Raw genomic sequence first — 25,249 nt, 5'->3', positions numbered from 1 at the left:
GAATGTATAGCCCAATCCAAACCACATTTAAATCTTAAAACTACATATATAGTAGCCTACATTAGGCCTGCATGTTTTATTTTTATTGCATTTAGGATTTTTTTTTTTTTTTTAATAATCTTACATTTTTGTTGTTATACTTTACAGTTAAAATGGTTTTATGTGCTTCCAGCAATGAAATAAGATAGCCTATTAATAATACTAGCAATTCGTCTACAAATATTTAGTAGGCTATTTCAAATTTACAACGACTCTTCCTTTAGGCCAACCTTAAATTTAAGTTTAAATGAATGAAATGTTGTCCCGTTTTAATGGAGATTTGAGAAAAAAAAAATATATATATAGGCTATAAAACTCCTCACTAACTGTTTTAATTGATTACCATTTATCACATATAGAACAGAAAAAAAGCATAGTCATGTTTTTGGCCCTGGAACTTCAGAAAGGGCTATTGTTGTTGAACTTCACAGTGGCTGCAGTAGAGGGCGTTGTTCAGTCGGGGTTTAACGATTTAAATCTTGTCTGTTGTGGACAGTTTGTTAGATGATAATCTGATTAGAGTCAAGTAGATTAGACAGACTACAAACGTCGATAGAAACGACATGCGATGCAAACACCATTTAAGTGATAATATTGGTATACTGACCATCTCATAGACAGCTTTTACCTGCCTGACGATGTGCAGTGAAGAAGATTGATTCAGTCACGGATGATTTAATGATCATCAGGAACTGTGACCTCTCATTTGCTCACTCACTGAAACAGTAAGTTTTCCCTAAAAACATTATTTTCTATCGTAGAGTATATCAGACTTAAATATGATAATACTGTAGTTAATGGCAAAACAAGGAACTTAAATTATTAAGTATTAGGATATTCAATTATTTTGAATGATTATACTTTATACGCATTACGATCTGCCACACGATATATGCAATAAAGAGATGTTTACCTGAAAAGCATGATCTTGCTTGTCCTTGGTGTTGAGATGGTAACATTTTGTATTTTATTTTGTAACACATTTTACGTCCTCTCATGTTACATTTAATTTAATTATTATAATTGATTTATTCGACAGTCCATCCCTTTCCAATTTAAGATCTCAGATGCGACAAAATGCCTGGTGCTGTCAATCCAAATCCTTGGAGTTTCTCTGAGTTACTGGGGCAGAGGAGCATTCTTGGAGTTGTAGTTTTGATTGCATGGTTAGTTCTGTTCCATCTTCTGGTGAATGTGTGGCTGCTGTGCATCTTCACCAGTCTGTTGGTCGTGCTGGGTGGATGGCTGGGATCTCGTGTCGCTTTGGATGCCAACAGCCTCCTTCATTTGGAGCACTTTCTGCCACTGCGTCAGTCCCCTGAAGTTCACACTACCTCAGAGAGTGAACAAAGACTGGATTGGGAGATTCAGAGTGCTGTTGACAAGGCTGTGCGGGACTTTGTGTCATCCTGGTACTGCAGTTCTGTTTCTAAAGGAGGGGATGAGTTTGAATGGGAGGTGAGGGATGCCATGCTGGAGGCGGCAGCTAAATTGAAGAGTAGGGCGAAGCAGGTGGACCGGAGAGCGCTGGCCCAGAGGGTTCTAGAGCTTTGCGGATGCCATCTGCAGAGCTTTAGCCAAGCCAAGGAACTCCAACGCACACTGCAAGAAGAGTCTGACCAAACCTTTTCAAGCTCACAAAAACTATGGAGATTGTACAGTAGAGTTGATTTGCCTCACCCTGCATTGACTGGCCCAGCTAACCAGCTCTGCTACACCAGAGCACTGGTAGATCTCCTCATGCACGTCCTTATTCCTAAATCTCACTTGGAAACAAGAACAGGCCGGTACATGGTGGGAGAGCTCATCACATGCAATGTTGTTCTGCCCCTTGTGGCAAGAATATCTAATCCAGATTGGTTAAACCAGACCATTGTAGATGTGTTCACCCAATCCACTGACAAAGAAGCACCAACCCCACAGCACACATCTCCAGAAGACGAAGAAGAATCTGTTGGCAGCTTCTGGGATTGTGACTCCCCAATTACTTTCAACTGTCCTGAAACCTCCAGCATGCAGACAGCTTGGTCTGAATCCACAGCCCCCCTTCATGATTCATCTGAAACAAGTTTCCAGAGTCAGTGGTCCTCTGATGAAAATGTACAAGGGAGGAGAAGTTCCAGCATTCTTTTTCCAGAAAGAATGACCCAAAGTACAGCCGAACTGCTCAGATCTCCTTACCGCACCAGCCGCCTCTATAGACACACTGACTACGACCTGGATTCCCCCTCTTCAAATGAGAGAAAGATATCTAGTGAGTCTTTGAAACGAACTGACTCAGATGATGAGAACTTCTGCGACTGCATGTCTCCTTCAGACTTTTGTGGCTTGGTTTGTCTGGAGGAAGACACGTTGGGTCTTTTGGGGAAGTGTTTCAGGCAAAATGTGAACATTTCAGAGCCTCCATCACCGGAGAGTACAGTGGAAGAGTGTCCAGTCCAACCCCTGACTTGCACATCAAACTCCATCCCCAGAAGCCTTGGTCTGGACTCGTTAGTTTTCGATAACTTGGGAAATCTAGAGGGACTGGTAACTATTCAGAACTTGCAAATCACTGGTACAAGCACAGCCAAGGAGCAAAGAAGCAATAGCACTTATCCTTATACTCTTTACACTATAAAGGTGAGATTCTCAGAAACATGTCAGAAATTACAGGAAGACTTTTCCTTTATTGCATTTAATTTGGAACATAATTTGGAATCAGTGCAATACATGAAAATGAATTTTCTTTACCTGTTTTTCTAATTCAGTATTGATTAATTGTGTTTTGTGTGGGTTCGTAGTATGAAACTGCTGGAGATTCAGAGAGTTCAAAGTCTGATCAGCCTGTTGTATATCATATGGTGAACCGGCGCTACAGTGAGTTCCTCAGTCTGCAGACCCGTTTGGAGGAAAGGCCGGATCTCAGGAAGGTGATCAAAAGTAAGACATTTTTAAACGACAATAACATAAGCTATTGAGTCACATAATATTAAACATAAACACATTTTATATTGGACTATATAGTATTGGACCTAATTAGTACAGGTTTTAAGAATTGCATAGTAAAAAGTAATATACACTACCTTTCAAACGTTTGGGGTCATTAAGATTATTTTGCTGTTCTTTTGAAATTTCTTTTCATTAAAGAATCCTGCAAGAAATTGAATGTATAATGGTTTCCACAAAGATATTAAGTAGCACAACTGTTATTAACTTTGATAATAATAAGAATTATTTCCTGAGCAATTGTTTTCTCAGCATATAAGAATCATGATTTCTGAAAGATCATGTGACAGTGAAGACTGAAGTAATGGCTGCTTTGCCATCACAGGAATTAATTACATTGTAAAATATTCAAATATATAAATGTGTGTGTGTGTGTGTGTGTGTTTGTGTGTGTGTGTGTATATATATATATATATATATATATATATATATATATATATATATATATATATATATATATATATATATATATATATATATATATTCTTTCTTTTTTTCCTGATATTACTGTTGTTATTTTTGTAGTTTTAGCTTGTCATCAGGGCAGTAGACTGAAGTCTCAAACCTTTTGAACAACAAATCTTGTTAATGTAAATATTTAATATCCATACTTGCTGTACTGAGATTGTAACTGTAACTATAAATAGTCATAACCAAAGATGTCATGTTGACAGTTAGGTGCATCATCTTGACTCTGATCCATATTAAAAATGTGTGCTCACATTTAAGATGTCAAAGGACCAAGGAAACTCTTCCCAGACCTTCCCTTCAGCAACCTAGACACAGACAAAGTGGAAGCCAGGAAAAGCCAACTGGAATCATTCCTCAGGGTAAGAAATTTATTTTCACTGATAAAACTTTGGGCAGATGAACTGTGACTTTTATGAAAAACCGTAGAATTATTCTCTCTCAAACTTCCTTTTCGACTCCTGCAGAAACTGTGCACCATCCCAGAGGCAGCTAACAGTGAGGAGGTGCATGAATTTCTTGCCCTCAACACTGATGCCACAGCAGCTTTCCAGAAAAAGCCATCAAGTTCACGCATAGACAAGGTCACTTTATCATGGGACATGACATACTGTACTTTTAGTGTGACATTTCTGTTTGTTTTGCCTGTTTGTCTGTACGACATGTTTCCCATATAAACAGATGGTGGAGAACATAGTGGACACTCTGAAGACTGCATTTCCACGCTCAGAACCCCAGAGCCCCACAGATGAAGGAGACCCACAAAGAAAGTTAGAATATATGTGACTTAGATGACAGAAGTCAAGACAGTATTCCTGTTGTTTTTAATTTCACAAACTGCCCTTTCATGTTTCAGACCCCGTCTGAGATTCTCCAGTAAAATAGCTCCTACTCTTAACGTTCCAAGCCTGCAACCTAAAGTGACGTACTCTTTCAGTGAACGCTGCTCAGTGAGTCTTTAATATCATGCAAAAGCCACATAAATAGTAGTTTGCAATCTGTCCATGCAACCTGAACATGAACAGATATAATTAATGTAATATTGATGTATTGTTTTGAGAATGGCAGGGTTTTTACCTTTTTGCTCAAAATATCAAACGTGTGATGTCCACCCATTGAAGCTACAAAAAAAAAAAAAAAATCAAAGCTTGTGCCCAACATTACACTATGTGCTTTTCTGTGGAACCTGTCAACTCTGAAAGGCCAAAGTCTGCAGACTTGCTCTGACTTTCTGCTGTAAAGCAGCTGTGGCAAGACAATAGTGTCATTATTCAGATCTAGTCAGTGAAGTACCCTTGAAACCTGATTACGTACTCCCAGTAACTGGCTCTTATTGGATTCTCTGTGTGTTAATGGCAAATGCATCTCTTTTCATCTCTTTCTGTAGGTTCTTCAAGGTTTCTCCTTGTCAGATCTGGAGGGGTTTGTGGAGGAACAGGAGAAGCAGGTGGATGGGGGTGTCAAGAGTCGTTATGCAGGAGGAGGACACATGAGAGAGCAGAGATCTGTAGAAAAAAGAGGAAGAGGAGCAGGTAGATCAACTAAGTTTTAAACTTTAAAAGCCAGAGCTTGAAACTGTTATTTAAGTATTCAAATGCACATTGGAATTGTCTGGGATAATGTGACATGGAACTTGTTGTACACCCGATCAAACTGGAGAGGGCAGTATAGTGTTGATGAACTACAACTTGTTATAGTTTTAATTATTTTATTTGAAATCAAAGCATTTATCTGATGCAATCTAACCCAAACTTTACACAGCCAAATTTTGATGTTTCAAACTGCTGTGTGCTTGTGATGGTGCAGACACTGCCCTGGCAGATATCGCTCTGAATATCTTGTGTTTGCTGATGAAGAACCAGTGGAGCTGGCTGTGTACAGAAAATATCCAGAAAACCATCAGACTGCTCTTTGGCACTTTTATTGAAAGGTGAGGTGCAGTCATTATAGTCCTCCCTGTGTGTATATACACTAATCACTTTGCTTGCCATGTTGTTCAGATTTCCAAAAATGAAAATTCTGTCAGCATTTCCTCATGTTGTTCCAACGGTTTTGGGTTCATTGTATATTAACCGAAACTATTTGGTTACAAACATTCTTTAAAATAGCTTCTGTTATGTTCCACAGAAGGAGGAAAGTTATACAGGTTTGGAAAGACATTACGCTGAACAAATGATGACAGAATTTTCATTTTTTGGTGGACTGTCCCTTTAAACAGTATTTTGTTAAATTTGAATAATATTGTGCATTTTGTGCATTAAAACGCATTAGATTTTGTACATGGCTCAAAGCAAAATCAAGACACTGAATGTTGTAATGTTATAAACCTGACATTACTCTATCCCATCATGCTTGCTTTGGAGACAAGTCTGTTTAAGTGACATTGTGGTGACCTACTATGAAATTCTTTCAAGGATATAATCCCTTTTCAAGCTGAATTTTATTTCACAAGACCCTTGCTGAACTATTCTATGAGAAAAAATAATAAAAGGAACAACAGCAGGGTCATGTTAAAGTTATGTTTAATATTATGCAAATCGGCATGTAATTATATTCAAAAATGAACACTTGTTTTGGGTGAGGCTGGTCATTAATGGTTGTCCAGTCTTTCCTTTGCACAAGTCTCCATCAGACTTTAAAGGAAAATAATTTTTTAGAAGCACGGAAAGCAGAGCTTCTCGTGCATGTGCTGCGTTCCACCCAATTAGAAGTAAATGAGCGGCGAAGTGCAGGAAGGTGATTGGACCGCAGCAGGGCTGGCTGATAACCGGCCAGCGAGCTATTGAACAGGATTGCATCTGGTTCAAGAGGCTTGCGTCATTTGTGTGGGCCAGACATATGTAAGCTGTCATAAGCAGTTAGAGAAGTGATGGCGAAAAAATAACAGCATGTTGTGAAAAGACCTCACAGGCCGTTGTCCCAGGTTTGTTGTATGGTCCTAAGATTAATGAGTCCTTTAGTTTAATGATTGTTATTTACTGTAGATAATGCAACAATCTCAGCACCCTACAAGCTGTCTCATGTACGGTAACAGATTGTTATCTGGTCTACACAAGTTTAAAAAAAGTACACAGGTGGTTATGTTTGATAAATGGGCGTTGACTTTAAAATAGTCTTTTTGTACTCAATGGCCCAGCGAGAATAGGCAAGTAAATTTCCTGAGACTATAACGCTGCCAGCTGGTAATCTGTATTATCTGATCACCTGTTGAACTTGATGGTGTTTCTTACTCCAAAAGGAAGAATCATAACAATGCATGTGGGTGTGTTCACACTTCCTGTGAGCTCATGTCTTCCTCCCGAGGATTACAGCATTTTTACAGCATGTGCTGTCGCTTCCCCAGAGTACCTCACTCCTCGTGCCAGTGTTAATATTTGTTGCACGCACAGTGAAATAAACCTCCATCAGTGCTTTCAGCAGGCCTATGTTTTCCAACACAACTTCAGCTACAATAGATCAAAATGATGTTTTATTTGTTTCTCTCTGAGTAGTCAGAGAAAGGTTGTTCATTGGTTTAACAAGTATAGTATCAAAATATAGACATTACTGCAAGATTGTGAAATTGTTAGGATACACTTTACTTGATGCCCTAATGTATAATACAGTAAGGGTATTCATAACACATACTGTAATGAGTAAGCTATATTTTCATAAATAGTTGTAAACAAAATTAAAAGGAATTATAAATCTCCAGATTCCTTGTTACATCTGAAATTGGTTTAAATGCATTATAATTTTGTAAAGTGTAACAATGAATGGATAAGTATTATAATGTATTACAAATATTCATGCGATCATACAATGCATTATAAGGTGCATTACAGGCATTGATAATTATCAATAAATTAATAATCCATTTAAAGGCTTCAAGTAAAGTGTTACCAGTTTTTTGTCATCAAAATTTTCTCATGCAAACACCTTCTGCCTGTTGGTTTTTGCTACAGTTCAAAAGCTTTATTTGATACAAGAACAATATAATGACTTTTCTGGTTAAGTATAAACGATGTAAGACTGTGCATGTGAACACACTCCATTACTTTGTCATTTTATATGATTAAATACTGCAAGTAGTGGGTTCAATTCCTGAAAAAATGCATGATCTGAGAAAAATATATATCTCCTTGAATCCAATATTTGAATAAAAGTGCCTAGCGAATGCATAAATATAAATGCAGTAATCTCAAACAGAAGCAGAAAAACACACACACACAAAAAATGCATGCAGATTAGCTAGCCATTCCTTGGTTTTGTAAGATAATATATGCTCAGATTTTAGTGCTTCATTAAATAAGTAGACCATGTGTCTGCAATTCTCCTTGAGGCCTTGTCTGGTCACTTTGAGCATGTGTTTCTTGCATTGCCGTATTTAGGTTTGGGATAAAGTTAGAATTTTGACCTCGCCCTTATTAAAACGCGATACACATAAGCCAAACTTGTTTTTCTGGAAGGTTATATTAGGATGGGTCTTATGTCTGTTAAATGATGTGACAGTTGATGCTGCCCTTGTCTGTATGACATCACCAGAACAGGACAGGTGTTAATTAGTGTGGCCAAAATCAGCATCTTATGTCAGCTGAATCTAAAGCTATTTTTTACACATGACATCGTCTTAACTACTCCATGTGCAATTACTCTGGCATGTTTTGCCCATGTGGTTTGGGGTCAGTACAACAAATGATACTAAGTATAATTAGGATCGCTGCAGTTTTAGAGAAATACTTCCTGTGAAAGAGGTGCACAGAATGTTCTGGTGTTGGATTTGGGGTGTAGTTTAGATGCTGGGTTTTAAATGTATGAAGTGTTGATGCAGAGGTCAGCTGCTCAGATTGCTTGACCTGTCATTGAGTACTGGTTTTTGTGTGTGTGTATAGGAATACCTGCAAACTATAATGTATTGACAGGATTTGAATATAAACAGATGCAGTGTCCTGAATTCAGATTTTGTGCTTGTGTAATTCATGACTCGAACTACTCAGACTAGTAGTTTTTCTTTTTGAACTATTCATTCAAAGGACCAGCCCTTCTTTATATAAAGACACCTCTTCCTATACATCATCTTTTTATTGCATCACATTCAGTATCTATCAAATTCATGTTCAGGTAAAATGTGCTTTCTTTTGCTATTTTGCCGAAGATTGACAGGGAAGTTCTCTTTGAAACTCTGAATATATAACAATGTTGCATTTGTTCATGAAATAATGCAGTTCCTTAGAGCTCCAGGGCATTCTTTCACTTGTATTTTCCCCCATATAAAATTATTGTAAGCAGCAATCCTTTTTTCTTTTTTTTTTTTTAGAATTTAAGTTCTCTCCATAACACATAAAATGCTTATATTTATTAGTTATAAAAAATGTTCTAGATATCCCATTTTACTCATGTCTTCAATCACTCCTGACTCCATCTGGTAAACATTTGACTGTCAAGTACAAACTTCAGCACAGCATGTCATTGGGACCTGGAGTTCCGGAAATTTCTAATAATATGGAAACAGGCAACAAATATTCAAGCCTCACTGACCTTCCCTCTCCATCCTGTCTCCTTGAAAGCCAAGACAGAGTTGGCCAGACATATGGTAATGCTCGCCTTTTCTCTAACAGTCATTTAAGGAGCTTTGCCGTGATGGATTTTGACTTAAAAAGTGTGACTGGGATTATAGACTGAGGTCCTCTTCAGTCTCTTCTTCATGTCAGCATCTTGGCCTTGTAAAATAGTCATAGCTGTTTTATATCTCCACACTTATCGCCAGCTCACAGGTGCTTCAGGTCAGTTTGTTCATATGTCTGCTTCACATATATCATGTGAGAAGACCAATTTCACCATTTGCCAGTAATGTGTTTGTTTAGTTTGGCTAACTGTTTTCAAACTGTTAGCGAGTGTGTCTTATCTGTCTGGTTTCAAACTGAATCATTGCTCCCTCAACAGCTATTCGTTCAAGTGGATCAACATGAATAATCATGAAAGCTTTCTGTTGGCTGTTCCAGACCTGGGGAGTTTCTCTGGTGCTTTGCTGGACAGTAATCTTGGAACTTATGGCTCTCTGTGGTTCAAAGCATGTACTGTATTGGCATCACTGGGGATGGAACATCTTCAAACAGGGTTATTTTGTAATGGTTTTGGTCCATTTGCTTCCTTCTGTGTGTGCTCAATGTGTGCGGTGTGCCTTGGCTTCAGCACACACTCTTCATGCTTTGCACATGTACTGTAGAAGAGTGCTGACATACAAAAAAGACACTGATCTCAGTCTCTGACTTACTGGAATGTTAGATTAATACAGGTATATACATGATTATTTGAGAAGGAAACATAATTGCAAGTGACATGGCATTAAATGCCTGTCAGCATGAACTAAATATTAACCATATCTGTTTTCTTTATGCATGCTATTGCATATTTAACTGTGCATATTTAATTTTTTGACCTTGTCATTTCTAATCAAAATGTAGTAATTTGAACTCCACTTCTTTCTTACAATTGACTGTGAGCTCGCATTCAACCAGCTTGCTGCTAATCAACAACTGTTTCTTGTCCTACATTTTCTTCCTTTTTTATTCATGTCTATGTCACAATACAGAAGAAAAGGTCTGTTGGTACTGCAGTTTCATGCCGGCATTGATGGCTGATAGTTTGTTGATAAAGTTGTTGTTGGTGTAAAACCTATAAAAGACTGTTTGTTTCAGAAATCAGAATATTTGACAGTTTTTCATAAATGACTTTACATCTCCCAGTAAGGCTTTATATGTCACAGCTGGGCTTCATACCTTGCAATTGTGGATTTTTATCACTAGCCTTATTTTAGCCAGTGCACAACCCCAAAAGGTAAAGGCTTGTACTTCCAGTTGAAATTCCATGTTTTGTAGTATATACTGTGCAGTTTACCGGCCTACAAACAAATGCCCACACAGGCCACATTTTGCACTTATAAACCAGCATTAATGCCCCAGACGAACAAACTGCTCCAGTCTTTTGTCAGCGGGGTGCTGCTGTCCAAGAATAAAATGTCCCACTGGAAATGTAAACCAAACGTGGGCCGGGAATGTTCTTGATGTGTACACTGACATTACTATGAAGTCACTGGGTTAGGATGCACTGGCCTTTTTGATTTCAGTGCTGACTAGATCCTGTTTCGTCCAGTCGCTGGATTTGGAGATGCCCATTAAATGTGGTGGCATAAACACCACAGTGGGTTGTATATTTCTGCAGCAGACCTCATGTCACCACTAGAGCATCTTGGCTGAATACTGTTTAGTCCTTTTGGTCTGTGTGTGTGGAAATCATCTGTTCTGATGTTTTCATTCTGTTTTCATGTTGCATTATGCCAATTAATTAAACCTAATTCCGAGAACTCCATCGTGTGTGTGTCTAGTAGTATAAATCATCGATTCAGTTGTAAAGAGAAGATCTGAACGTATTTGGGGTTCCAGAGAGCTTGTGTTGTACTGAAATTGATGCCCCTTTCTAAACAATTTGCATTAAAAAAACTTGTTTTTTCCGTTATGACAAGATTTCTTCACTTAATAGTATTAGACCACTGTTGGCTGACCTTTCTTAGCTGACACTTTCCAGATTTGCTGGAAATAATTTTGAACAGATGTAGATGACTTACTGCATGAACTCACTTACACAGTAACTGTAAAATCCCAGGTCAAATGAGCAGGTCCTGGTAGATTCACACATACTCAAGAAAATGAAGATCATTCTGTGGTCTGATGCTAATCATTCTGCAAGTGGTATAAATGTCAAAAATACATTCACTTAAACCCTACTCTAAAAAAACCCTAGATGCTCTTCAGCCTAGTGTTGTGCATTTTTCTTATGTATTTTTATAAAATATGTCAGGAGACATCAAACAGCAGAAACATGGACATTCATATGCACTCGGTTGACCATCAGCATATTGCATTAGTTTGTACCACAAGGGGGCAGCACACACCATTAAGGTCTACGTCTTAACATCAGTGGTTATGTAGTAGATGTCTTAGGTTTGACTTATAAAGTCAGAGTACAGACTACTACTTCCTTTGTTCCCAAAATAAATAATTAACTTAGCATAGAGTTTGCCATTTTTCAGACAGCTGTCTTTTTATTTTAGCCAGACATTTGCCTTTTTGTTAGGTGATCTGAAAAATCGTCTGATTGGGTCTGACAGGTAGCTAAATCAAATCAGATCAGTGGCTCTGTCAGCTGTCTTTATTCTTCAGTCAGTGGAGAAGTAAAAACATTGCACAGGATGTAACAAAATACACCTGAACTATGGGACAATTGTCCTGCATGCACCATCATTCTGTTTCATTTACACTATTGTCCTTTGCACAAGTGTGCAATTATGGTATTGCTGACCGTACTGATAGTATTTATTTATTTATCACCAGTGTTGGGGAAAGTTACTTTTAAAAGTAATGCATTACAATATTGCGTTACTCCCCAAAAAAGTAACTAATTACGTTACTTAGTTACTTTTTATGGAAAGTAATGCATTACGTTACTTTTGCGTTACTTTTTAAATATGAGCAGGGCTTGATTGTTTTTAATATAAGAAGTTCTATTTATAGCAAATGTAAAAGCCCTTTCACACCAAGAAGTGTGATGAATAAACCTCAGGCTGAAGGAAAAGTAAACTCATGCCCGAACAAAATGTACAGTAGCACACAGGAGAAGAAGGTTCAACACTCTTCAGCAATAAAAAAAAACAATGAAGCACAACTGTTAGCTTATCTAAAGTCATTTTTGCTTATTAGTATCTATTAGTATCTAGTATCTTCTCTCAGTATGGGGACGGGCGACTTGTCTCTCAATAAATGGAAAAACAAAGTAACGAGTTACTTGTTTGAAAAAAGTTACTCAGATATTTTCTTGTAAATTTAAAAGTAATGCGTTACTTTACTAGTTACTTGAAAAAAGTAATCGGATTACGTAACTCGAGTTACTAAGGTAATGCGTTACCCCCAACACTGTTTATCACATGACCCTTCAGAAATCAGTCTAATATACTGATGTGCTGCTCAAAAAAATACTTCTTCTTATTATCATTGTTGAAAACAGTTGTGCTGCTTAGAATTTTGTGGAAACTGTGATATATTTTGACTTATAACTGAATGAGATAAACTTCAGTAAGGACGTGGAAGTGTGTGCGGTGGTTTTAAAGTGATTGGTTGGGACAGAGTTTCTCTTCTGAACCTGTGTTTTTTTTGTTTTCTCTTTTCCTTTTTCCTTTCTCGTTCTGTCCGTTTCTTGTTCACACACACACACATACACATGGACACAGAGATTGTTAGATAAAAACCTGTCTGTCAAGGGGTCAGATTTGATTATTTTTCTATGTATACTTGTACTAGAAAATATTGTTGTATAACCCAGTGCTTTTATGGTTTTTGTGTTATCTGAACTAATGCCTCGCCATATTTTCTTTTATGTCTTGGCAGAAGACTGTGTGATGAGAATCAAAATCAATAAAACATTGCTTTTTAAGGGAGACAAGGTTAAAGAATGCAATGTGGATTAAGAACACAATGTGGGAAGTAGAGAAAGTCATGCATAATGTCATATTTTGCAACTTGTGTTGAAGTATAGTACTTTTTTATTGTGAAAGAAGTGATCATTTGGAGCTGTTAGATGTTGTGCAGATGTTACGTCATGTCTCAAAATTTGTTATTTAATATGATTCAGTGCAGAAACACTGTCAGTCAGGTATTAGCAGAAATTCTAAATGTCCACAAACGTTTATACAATTTTTATACATAAACAGCTGCTTTCTGTAATTGTCTCCTAGTGTTTACATTCAGGTTAGCAAAACTTTCATGGTTTCATTGTCCTGTGTGTGTGTGTGTATATATATATAGGTCCTTCTCAAAAAATTAGCATATTGTGATAAAAGTTCATTATTTTCCATAATGTAATGATAAAAATTAAACTTTCATATATTTTAGATTCATTGCACACCAACTGAAATATTTCAGGTCTTTTATTGTTTTAATACTGATGATTTTGGCATACAGCTCATGAAAACCCAAAATTCCTATCTCAAAAAATTAGCATTATTTCATCCGACCAATAAAAGAAAAGTGTTTTTAATACAAAAAAAGTCAACCTTCAAATAATTATGTTCAGTTATGCACTCAATACTTGGTCGGGAATCCTTTTGCAGAAATGACTGCTTCAATGCGGCGTGGCATGGAGGCAATCAGCCTGTGGCACTGCTGAGGTGTTATGGAGGCCCAGGATGCTTCGATAGCGGCCTTAAGCTCATCCAGAGTGTTGGGTCTTGCGTCTCTCAACTTTCTCTTCACAATATCCCACAGATTCTCTATGGGGTTCAGGTCAGGAGAGTTGGCAGGCCAATTGAGTGGCAGTAATACCATGGTCAGTAAACCATTTACCAGTGGTTTTGGCACTGTGAGCAGGTGCCAGGTCATGCTGAAAAACAAAATCTTCAACTCCATAAAGCTTTTCAGCAGATGGAAGCATGAAGTGCTCCAAAATCTCCTGATAGCTAGCTGCATTGACCCTGCCCTTGATAAAACACAGTGGACCAACACCATCAGCTGACATGGCACCCCAGACCATCACTGACTGTGGGTACTTGACACTGGACTTCAGGCATTTTGGCATTTCCTTCTCCCCAGTCTTCCTCCAGACTCCAGACACCAGGCACCTTGATTTCCGAATGACATGCAAAATTTGCTTTCATCCGAAAAAAGTACTTTGGACCACTGACCACTTTGGACCACTTCTCTGTAGCCCAGGTCAGGCGCTTCTGCCGCTGTTTCTGGTTCAAAAGTGGCTTGACCTGGGGAATGCGGCACCTGTAGCCCATTTCCTGCACACGCCTGTGCACAGTGGCACTGGATGTTTCTACTCCAGACTCAGTCCACTGCTTCCGCAGGTCCCCCAAGGTCTGGAATCGGTCCTTCTCCACAATCTTCCTCAGGGTCCCTGGTCACACCTCTTCTCGTTGTGCCAGCGTTTTTTTGCCACACTTTTTCCTTCCCAGAGACTTCCCACTGAGGTGCCTTGATACAGCACTCTGGGAACAGCCTATTCGTTCATAAATTTCTTTTCTGTGTCTTACCCTCTCGCTTGAGGGTGTCAATGATGGCCTTCTGGACAGCAGTCAGGTCGGCAGTCTTACCCATGATTGCAGTTTTGAGTAATGAACCAGGCTGGGAGTTTTAAAAAGCCTCAGGAATCTTTTGCAGGTGTTTAGAGTTAATTAGTTGATTCAGATGATTAGGTTAATAGCTCATTTAGAGAACCTTTTCATGATATGCTAATATTTTGAGATAGGAATTTTGGGTTTTCATGAGCTGTATGCCAAAATCATCAGTATTAAAACAATAAAAGACCTGAAATATTTCAGTTGGTGTGCAATGAATCTAAAATATATGAAAGTTTAATTTTTATCATTACATTATGGAAAATAATGAACTTTTTCACAATATGCAAATTTTTTTGAGAATGACCTGTATGTATGTGTATATATATATATATATATATATCTATATATAGATATCTAATATATATATATATATATGTATGTATGTATGTATGTATGTATGTATGTTAGTGGTTCAACGGATCACAAATCTCATGGTTCAGATCACATTATGGTTTTCGTCCCAAGGATCGGATCATTTTTCGGATCAGCAAGATAAGAAAAATATTTAAATTAAATTTGTTTTCCATGTATTTTTTGATTTGCGCCACACCCTTTCAGCAGCCCTGACGCTTAAAACGATGTTCGCAAAGAACATCAGACTGCCAAGGGGCAGAAGTGATGGTACAGACTGGCCTGGAAGACAAGGGGCAGACAGTGTCTAAACAAGATGTAAGAGTGGAGCAGAACATATCAGTAGCACTGTTAGCATCAAGAGATGCTAACTGTTTAGGGGGAGGAAGTGAAGATGAAACCATAGCAGATAGCCGTGAGGGTGAGAGTGAGCGTAGGTTAAGTCGAAAGATGACATGTGGAGGGGTATGTGTTGTGTCAGGAACCATGTTGAGGTTAAGAGTGTGGAGGAAATGATCCGATGTGTGGAGTGGAGCAGTGGTTCTCAAACCTCTCCATGAAGTAACCCCAGCGCTGCACTTTTTGTATGTCTCCCTATATCTGACACACCCACTTCAGGTCTTGCAGTCTCCACTAATGAGCTGATGAGTTGAATCAGGTGTGACAGATGATGGAGACATACAAAAGGTGCAGGGCTGGGGGAACTTCAGGACAGGTTTGAGAACCACTGCAGCACATGATCAGTGGTGCAGTGTCGTGTGTAAATAAGGTCCAGGTGGTTGCCTGATTTGTGAGTAGCCATAGTTCACACTTTCTTGAGATAAAAAAAAGCAAGCAGAGTGTGGACGTCTGCAAAAAAAAAAACCATTACTGCAGCCCTCCACCAGTCGGGGCTTTATGGCAGAGTGGCCCGACGGAAGCCTCTCCTCAGTGCAAGACACATGAAAAAACAACTGAAGGACTCCAAGATGGTGAGAAATAAGATTCTCTGGTCTGATGAGACCAAGATAGAACTTTTTGGCCTTAATTCTAAGCGGTAGGTGTGGAGAAAACCAAGCACTGCTCATCACCTGTCCAATACAGTCCCAACAGTGAAGCATGGTGGTGGCAGCATCATGCTGTGGGGGTGTTTTTCAGCTGCAGGGACAGGACGACTGGTTGCAATCGAGGGAAAGATGAATGCGGCCAAGTACATAGATATCCTGGACTAAAACCTTCTCCAGAGTGCTCAGGACCTCAGACTGGGCCGAAGGTTCACCTTCCAACAAGACAATGACCCTAAGCACACAGCTAAAATAACGAAGGAGTGGCTTCACAAGAACTCCGTGACTGTTTTTGAATGGCCCAGCCAGAGCCCTGACTTAAACCCAATTGAGCATCTCTGGAGAGACCTGAAAATGGCTGTCCACCAACGTTTACCATCCAACCTGACAGAACTGGAGAGGATCTGCAAGGAGGAAAGGCAGAGGATCCCTAAATCCAGGTGTGAAAAATTGTTGCATCTTTCCCAAAAAGACTCATGGCTGTATTAGATCAAAAGGGTGCTTCTACTAAATACTGAGCAAAGGGTCTGAATACTTAGGACCATGTGATATTTTAGTTTTTCTTTTTTTATAAAAAAAAAAAAAACAAAACAATTCTTTTCTTTCAATACAATATGCTGTGCTTACATTAAATAAAAAAAAAAAAACTGACTTATGGTTTTAGCAAATGGCTGCAATATAACAAAGAGTGAAAAATTTAAGGGGGTCTGAATACTTTCCGTACCCACTGTGTATATATATGTGTGTGTATATTTCATATATTTCACAGTCATGTCTTATTCATAGTTATCCTTAATTTTATAGCTTACCATAATGCAATAAAAAGTAGGCCTACACATATGAAGTAATAATATGACAAGGAAAGAAAATGTTATTTGTTTCCTCATATTTTACTGGAAGGTTTTTGTGGTCTTGACATTGATTACCTATTTCCACCGTGCAGCATGCCTGTTTGTTTAGTCTGTGTCTATGCATGCACAAGTGTGTGTTTGACTGAGGAAACGAGGATATGTGTTTGTGTGGTAGTTTCCACAAAAAAGTATTTCGAGTAATGCATATCAATTGTATTTAGTTCAGAATTACAGTTTCCTACAATATGTTTGTGTGTGTATGTCTGTTTTAGTGTTTCTGTGTGAATGTTTGTATGTAGCGTAAACACATCATTCTAGCCGCTATATCTGGAGAGGAGGCACGCAACCCTGGAGACCGGTTTAGCTCCCCACTGTCAATCACACAGATGACATGCAAAGAGCTCAAGGAACACGTGCGCCACATGGCAGAGGAATGGAAAAATAAAGAGATATGTTCAGCCAGCTGTTAGTAGAACACTGGCCCCTCCTGACCTAATGCTTTCTAAGTCTCATGCACTTGTGGAGTTTATTTTGTTTCCTTTGCTTGATTTTCAAGTGTGCAGATCTGTTTTAGTGGTGAGGCTTAATGTGCATAATATTAGCCTTGAGATTTCAAAGAAAGTAACACAGGATAAAGATAGAGGTGATGACAGGGCCCTGCTGGAGTGACAATGAATAGGTTGTAGTCCAGAGCAGTTGACATTCGAGACACATGTATCACATTTTAGACTGGAGGAGTGTAGGTGCTGAAGTCTTTGTAAAAACTTTGACTTGAACTGCATATGTTATTTTATAACAGATTTTATCTGTTACATAAGATTTTAATTTTTTTTTTTTTAGTTATGGCCACACTGGGGCTGACAATTGATACAGATTTCCCTATAGATTGCGATTTACAAGCTCTAATTTTTGTTCAATGTTTTGATTCAATTCCTATACATTTTGGTATTCAGTTATTATGTTTTTGATTCACTAAAAAGAACCTGCTATTAAGCATCACTTATTTTGGGAATTGAGCTATATTGGTTATGCTGTATGTTTTTGAATCACTAAAAAAGAACTGGTTCATAAGAGTCATTTGCTTGTGACGGGCTACACTGTTCATGCACTGTTTTTCATTCACTTCAAATGACTGGCTCACAAGAGTAATAAATTGAATTATTTGTTTGTTGGGAATCAGGCTACACTGGTTACACTGTATGTTTTTGATCATAAGAGTCATTTAAAGTTAAGTGAGTTAAACTTTTACATAATTTTATACATGAATCACTTCAAGCTACTTAAGCTTCCTTAGAATGGTACTCTATGCTTCATCAAGAAGTTTTTTTTTTTTTGAAAACTCCTCAAAATCCTAAGGTCTATTCTCTTTTTTTTGTCTCCCCGAGGTGGTTAGACATAGGTATAGCCCACCTAACCAGCGCCCCATGCTGGGTGATCTACCTGCGCGTTCTCCAGGATGCAGTGTGGCCCGGGGGTGAGCTGCCTGCGGTGCCTCGGCCAGAAAGGAGCCCAGATCAGAGAGAGAAGACGAGACTCCAATGCCTGCACTGCCTCATGCGGCTGTTCCCAGGTCAGTTCATACCAAAACATTACAGCCGCTTGAATGGAAGATCTTCAGAATGAATGAGCTGGATTGCCTTCATTCCCATTTAGACATATTTGACACAGTCACATCGTACCTACCGTTGTCACTGGTTCATCAAGAGCTTTCATCGCAAGCACTGACATAAAATAGTTGTTTGTGTTTTGTGTGAATTGTAGAGTTAATTACAGACATACTTGGCTCTGAGAAATGCAGGCTGGTGTGGGAGCATGTGCTGGAATCTCTACAGGACCCCAGTATTAACAGGTTATATATTCTAAATCCATAAAATAATCTTCAATGATGTCTCTTGTTGCTATACTGTATAAACTACTGTATTGACAATTAACACTTGTGTTGTTTTGTATGGGGCCATTCAGGCACTTGGTTTACTGTATTTTTGACCTGCTGCTGGAGTTCCTTGTTCCAGAATTTTCTGAGGAGACGTTCCAGAGGTCTTTACTTCAGAGTCTCCCTGGGGATGTAGAGAGAACACCATCATCCGCCTAAAGACACTATGTTTCTTTTCTTCCCTCTTTCATAACTAGTGCAGTGGTTTTGAGATTAAGACATTTGGTTGTGTTTTTATCAGTCTGGCTTATCAGTTTGGCTGGCTTGTAGACAGCTGTTTTTGTCTCTCAGTTTCTATATGACTTTCTAACTCGCTGTCTCTTTCAAATGGGTTTGGAGTAGAAGTTCAAAATAAGGCTCAAGGCACCATTTTGAACTTAAACTTACCCTAAACTTACACTTAATGTGTGGTCTTTGAATACTGAATATTTTCTATTCAGACTAACTTTCAAGTGAACTTCATTTCACATCAAAGTCCTTGGAGACCACTCAAATAAGCTCTTAAATCTAATTGTAGTACATTCATAGAGTATGCACCTTACATTGTCAAAATACAAGTTATTTTCTATCATCAGCGGAACAATGGGTATGTTGTCAGGACAATCAGTTGAATGCACTGTATTTCTATCTCTCACAGCCTCGATTTTATTACTGTCAAAAATTAAATACAATGCTACCCTAAGGTCAATGTAAATAGGAGAAAGGAAAGTAATATTCAATTTCAATTTAATGTTTTAAAGAAATGTATTTAAAATGTTATGTTTATACTTTCTTCTGAAATCGATGACAGTTCTACATAAAATACCCAAAAGAAAAACTAAACACCTTTATTATGTTCTTTTTTTTAATCTCTTGTTCTTTCTCTGAGCCTTATTTTTTTGTCCGAACCTCATACTGCAGTTGAATCTTTATACTGTAGATCACAGTATTTTTATTTTTATTATAGCAGATACACATCAGCACACATTTTCCAATATTTCCTGTCTGAGAAACCACTAAAGGGCTCAAATTCTTCATGGACATTAGCATTTGTCAAATATAAGAATTATCATTGCTGGGAATAGACCTATTTTTAATTGTTTAATTTGTAGTCTCTGCTCTGTGTGGTTTTAGACAAAACATTAAAAGGGATCAGTGAAAATCCCTTCTTGGCAATCTGGTTGTTTAGGTATTTTTGTCCTCCCTGTGACTCTTTGAAGTGAACAAAAAGTCTAAAAGTCTTAGTATTGAAAGTATTCACTTGCATGGAATAATAATTTAGCAGTTTTTGTATACGCTGCCTTTCGAAAGTTTGAGAATGGTCATTTTATTTATTTGTTTGTTATTTTAAGAAATGAATACCTTTATTCAGCAAGGGCACATTTAACTGATCAAATGACAGTAAATACTTATAAATTAACTTTATATTAATCAAAGAATCATGAATAAATGAATCACAGTTTACAAAAAATATTAAACACTGATAATGATAAGAAATGTTTCTTGATCACCAAATCATTATGTTGGAATCATTTCTGAAGGATCGTGTGAAGACGTGAAAACTTCAGCTTTGCAATGACAGAATTAATTTAATTTTAAAATATATTCAAATAGAAAAGACTGTTTTTGATCAAATACAGTACATGCAACCTTGATGAGCGTAAGAGGCTTCTTTCAAAAGCATTTTAAAAAATCTTACCGACCCATAACTTTTGAACAGTAATTCATGTCTTAAAGTATGATTTATGTATATTGTTCCATTAAAATGAATAAACAGATTACAGGAATGTTCCATTAATTAATCTATATGGTAATGGAGTTTAATGGTATAGTGCAGTCATGTCTTTAACTTAATCTGAGAGTGAATAGAGCCCAGCCAGACTGTCAATGGAGGACCACAAGTGAGTCCAGGATTAGACTTAATCTGTCTTCTGTAGCAGTGAAGTCTCTACCTAAAATGGCCAGACTGCTATTTCCACGTCACCTGGAATTGCAAGTCTAGCTTTAGAGTTGGACAGAGTTGTTTTAAACATCTGTAACCAAGGCCAGCTTATTAAGGAAGCCAGTGAAGCAAAATTAGATAAAATTCTTGTTATTTTCATTCTTGCATGCATAGCCATCAGATGTCTGGGGCAATAATAAAATCCATATGTTATTATTTGGTGGTTTGCTAAACACACATGCACACATTCTATAAGCACTTTGTGTACTTGTCTCAGATGCTGGTGTTGAAACCTAGCTGGAATTGTGTACTAGATGTACGAGTGTGATGACTGCATGATAGCAACAGGTGTACAGAGACTTAAGATTCAAACACCAGATGTAATGTTTTCATCACTTTTTTTTTCTCAAACAAATAGCCAGAAACTAAACAGTGGACAACACAAGAATTCAAACAGCTGTCTGGAAAATAAATTATTTATATGTATTCCTTGTATTTGCTCCTATTTGTGAATAAATGCATCTTACTGAGCTATGGTGACTGGGAAAATACATTAAATATACAAATACATATAATGTACAATGACATTTCATACATAAATTTTCATGGTTTATTCTTGTCTCTCAGCATAAAAGAAAATAGGCCACACATTTATCGATTACACTAATTATTTATGCTTGTGGATCTGCATTTATCTTTTTGACAGGTTATTACCAAAATAATGTTTGCAGTGTGTGAGGGGCATTTGCCAGAGCAGGTTGTTAAGATGAACTTACATCATTCTAATAGAGGGACAAGAAAAAAAGTAATTGCAAGGAACACTACTGGAGCTACCAGTCATATGTAAAGAAGAGTGCACTGACAGAGGCTTCATTGAGAAAGTGGCAAGACTGCGGGTGAAGGAGCGTAGCAAAAGAAATCATGATGCACGCATTCATGTGGCCACTAAATTTTCATTTTCAATGTTTAAAGGAAAAGTTTAACCAAAACGTCCAAGACGTAGGTGACTTTTTTCTTCATTGGAACAAATTTGGAGAAGTTAAGCATCACATCATTTGCTCACCAGTGGATCTTTTGCAGGGAATTGGTGCCAACAAAATGATAGTTCAAAGAGCTAATAAAAACATCACAATAATCTGTGAGTAATCCATACAACTCCAGCCCATCAACTACTGTCTTGTCAAGTGATAAGCTGTGTTTGTATAATACAAATCCATTATAAAGGCGTTTTAATCATTGCTTCCGGAAAAAATACCAATCCATGATCCATGATAACGCTAAAAGGTCAATCCCTGTTGTCCTCTCACATCAAAATCCAACAACAACATTATTTAAAAGTGTTTTAGACCATTTTTACTTGCAAACACTGCTTGGTCTGTGCACATTTCTCTCTGTATGCAGTAAAGACAACTTTTTTTCACTGAAGGAAGTATTAAGCAAAGCAAAATCAGCAGTTTTAAGTAAAAATTACTTAATTATGAATGTGTTTATTAAAAATATGCAGCTTTTTGCTTCATTGATGGACTAAAGTCTTATGGATTATTGTGATATTTTTATCAGCTGTTTGGATTTGACGGCACCCATTCACTGCAGAGGATCAATCGGTTCTGATGAATAAACAAACTATGATCCCTTAATTTATCACAGTTATAGTTTTTCATTTGTACAACTTTCTCTTAATTTATAATAATTAGATTAAATGGATAAGTAATTAAATTTCATACCTGAATATTACAAATACTTTTAAATGAATAGTATTTTGTTGTGGCATTGACCAAAGACTCATTTCCTTGAGCCAGACACGTAAACCCTGGTTGTTCCATGGGGACCATCCCTGTAGTAGGCTAAGTGTGCTGTTATTTGCTTTAGTTAATAAAACATCTGCAAAAAATTTACTCTGGCCTGAACTGAAAACTGCAAACTTTTATGGACTCATCTTAACCACATCTCTGCAGCAGTCATTATGTCTAGTGATTTCACAGTCCTGCATGTCAGAAAGTATTTAGAGAATCAGACCACTCATAATCAAAATGATGAAGCAGAGAGCTTTGTGGCAAAAGCGAGAAGGTGGGATGTTTCGATCTCCTTACCACATACTATCAAAATTTCCCAGATTCTGTAGATGGATGAAGCAGAAGTGTTTGTCATTTATGATGACAACCGTAATTGAAAACAGTGTCAGTTTTACTGCCCATCAGTGCAAGGTCAGTGACTTCAGCTGCTCAGTTATGGCAGCAATAATAATGTGAACGTTTCATTATGTTTTTATGGCAGATTGAGCAGATTGTATGGTGAACTTAGCATGCTAACTGTACAAAAGCTCAGGTGAAGATGCGAGCAGGATATGCCAGGAAGGTCTAAGAGCCTGAGAGGTGTGTAAAAAGATTCATGACGGGATGTAAATCAATAATATTAATAATAGGGGTCTCCAAAATCTTTGTTAAATATGATAAATGAATCTGTCTTTATCTTTTTCCATTTTGGCTTCAGTTCAGTTTCTCTCTGGTAACATTAACTGACATGTTTACTCACTTAATGTGCATCTGTTTAAGAAATATACCTCATTTGCATATGCTAATAGTGTGTTGCTCTTTTGCTGTCTTGCATTGAGTTGTCTGTTTACTATGAGAAAACATTTGTCTTATTGGCTGGCTTTGGAAACCTGAACTGACAGATGATGTTCATGGTTTTGACTCTGAACCTTTTATTAGGACAAGCCAACTCAGTCCTGAAAAGCTGAAATCTTTAACAGACACTTACATGCAGTCATTTTGTGCAATATGAAATATGAGAGATAGGAAAGCTACACAGTGTACCAAGATTGTTTCCAACTTCAATATGGTTAATTTTCCCAAAAGCTCAGATCTGTGATAATCAAGATCAGATCGGAGCAAATGTATGACCCTTAATCTTATTAAATGACAGAGGACTGTGGGTTTTCAAGATGATGGCTGTCAATAACAGCTAATACAAGAATTACGTACTAATTCAAAAGTGGCGAAAATCTATCCAGTGTGCAATTACCCATTGTCGTCATGATTCGAGAGAAACGGAATGGAGGATTATGTAAAATGCAGGTGGTAGTAGCCGCAAGGCTTGACTGTTGCCTGGGCCTTACGTAAGGGTATGGTATGTTTTTAATCACTGTCAGAGGAAAGGACAGTCTGAGGTATTTCACTCATGTGCAAGTTTTATTCACATACAGACAAAAAACACTTGAACTGTATTTGTTGTAACCCACTCCTGACCAAAATGAAATTATGAAAAATTATTACAAATTCATTAATTAATTCAGTATTAGCAACAATTAATTTTCTCTATGGAATAGGCCTATACAAAAAAAATAAAAAAATAAAATGATACCCTGCAAAAAAAAAAAAAAAAAAAAAAAAAAAAAAACGAATGAATGAATAAACAAATATTCAAACATCCATAAATCAAGATACATTTCAAATTTAAGCAGTTTAATGAAGTGTACGCATAAACTCGTCCTACTCCCTGAAACTAGTCAAAAGCAGTCGTAAGTCTTAAACAAATGAACGCAAGCCGTCACCATACTTTTTCGCGAATCGAAAGCTTTTGGGGCGCTTTCTGTCTGACAAACCTTTTGAGTGTTCGAAGCGGCCGGCAATCCATCCATATATGGGTAGCCTGATGTTAAGAACGCGCTAGAAGAAATTAGTTTGAATGGTGCGACATTTTATCCAGCAATTCAAACAACATCATTAACGGCAGGTAAACGTCTTAAAAGGGACAATAAGACAGAGGAAAATAGAGAGACCAAAAATGGAACGACATAAGAGAATTGGTGAATCTGCCGAGAGTTCCACGTGCTTCAAATCAAATGCCATGCTGGCTTTGCTGCTGTAACTGACAGGTAAATAGGTACCATGGTATACTGTGGTTAAGCCTGACGTAAATTCTATAATGGCCTACGGCAACTTTAATAACCTTCAAACTACTATCTTTAGTATCAGTTATGTCATTTTCATTGGCTCTATCTTTAACAGCAGTGCAAACAAAGAAACAGGTGTTATGCCTGTCTTTAACCCTTCCCTACAGTCAGCTAGCCTATACTTGGGGCTGTGCCATCCTTTATGATCAATGCAAATAATGAACCATATGAACATTTACAATTAATGTAGGTATCCTGAAATGTTGCTTTACACAATATTTTTATTTAAATTACACATATTATGCACTGTTAAGTTAGAGCATGCATTAGACATTGATTTTATTTTAATTTTATTTTCTAAAGTAAAGGAAAGGAAAGGAAAGGAAGGGACGTGACGTGTGGCCACGCATGGTGTTCCAAACTTGGAATTTGTGCACTGTATTTAACCCATCCAAGTGCACACACACAGAAGTGGGTAATGAACAAACACACACACACACACACACACACACACACACACAGAGAGCAGTGGGAACACACACACACAGAGAGAGCAGGGAACAGTTGGGGATTTGGTGCCGTGTCTCACCTCGTGGTATTGAAGGTGG

General features: G+C 37.6%; 1 protein-coding gene across 2 annotated transcripts; it reads left to right on the top strand.

Moving 5' to 3' along the window:
* The first annotated feature begins 12 nt into the window (after positions 1-12).
* On the top strand, positions 13-19,647 carry snx19a (sorting nexin 19a). Of its 2 annotated transcripts, XM_042724075.1 has the most exons (12): positions 13-764; positions 1,079-2,661; positions 2,823-2,961; positions 3,757-3,857; positions 3,963-4,079; positions 4,177-4,265; positions 4,352-4,445; positions 4,883-5,027; positions 5,302-5,425; positions 18,278-18,462; positions 18,654-18,741; positions 18,855-19,647. In XM_042724075.1, exons 2-12 carry the CDS (start codon positions 1,117-1,119, stop codon positions 18,982-18,984), a joined length of 2,757 nt encoding a protein of 918 aa, XP_042580009.1. In that variant the 5' UTR covers positions 13-764; positions 1,079-1,116; the 3' UTR covers positions 18,985-19,647. The 2 variants fall into 2 exon arrangements, with proteins under 2 accessions (XP_042580009.1, XP_042580010.1); XM_042724076.1 differs by having other exon boundaries at positions 13-2,661; positions 3,963-4,001.
* The last annotated feature ends 5,602 nt before the right edge of the window (positions 19,648-25,249 follow it).

Source organism: Cyprinus carpio, chromosome B5 (assembly GCF_018340385.1).
Source record: "Cyprinus carpio isolate SPL01 chromosome B5, ASM1834038v1, whole genome shotgun sequence".
Lineage (NCBI taxonomy): Eukaryota > Metazoa > Chordata > Actinopteri > Cypriniformes > Cyprinidae > Cyprinus > Cyprinus carpio.
The sequence above is the reverse complement of the archived record's forward strand: the minus strand, read 5'-3'. Positions and strand labels throughout refer to the sequence as shown.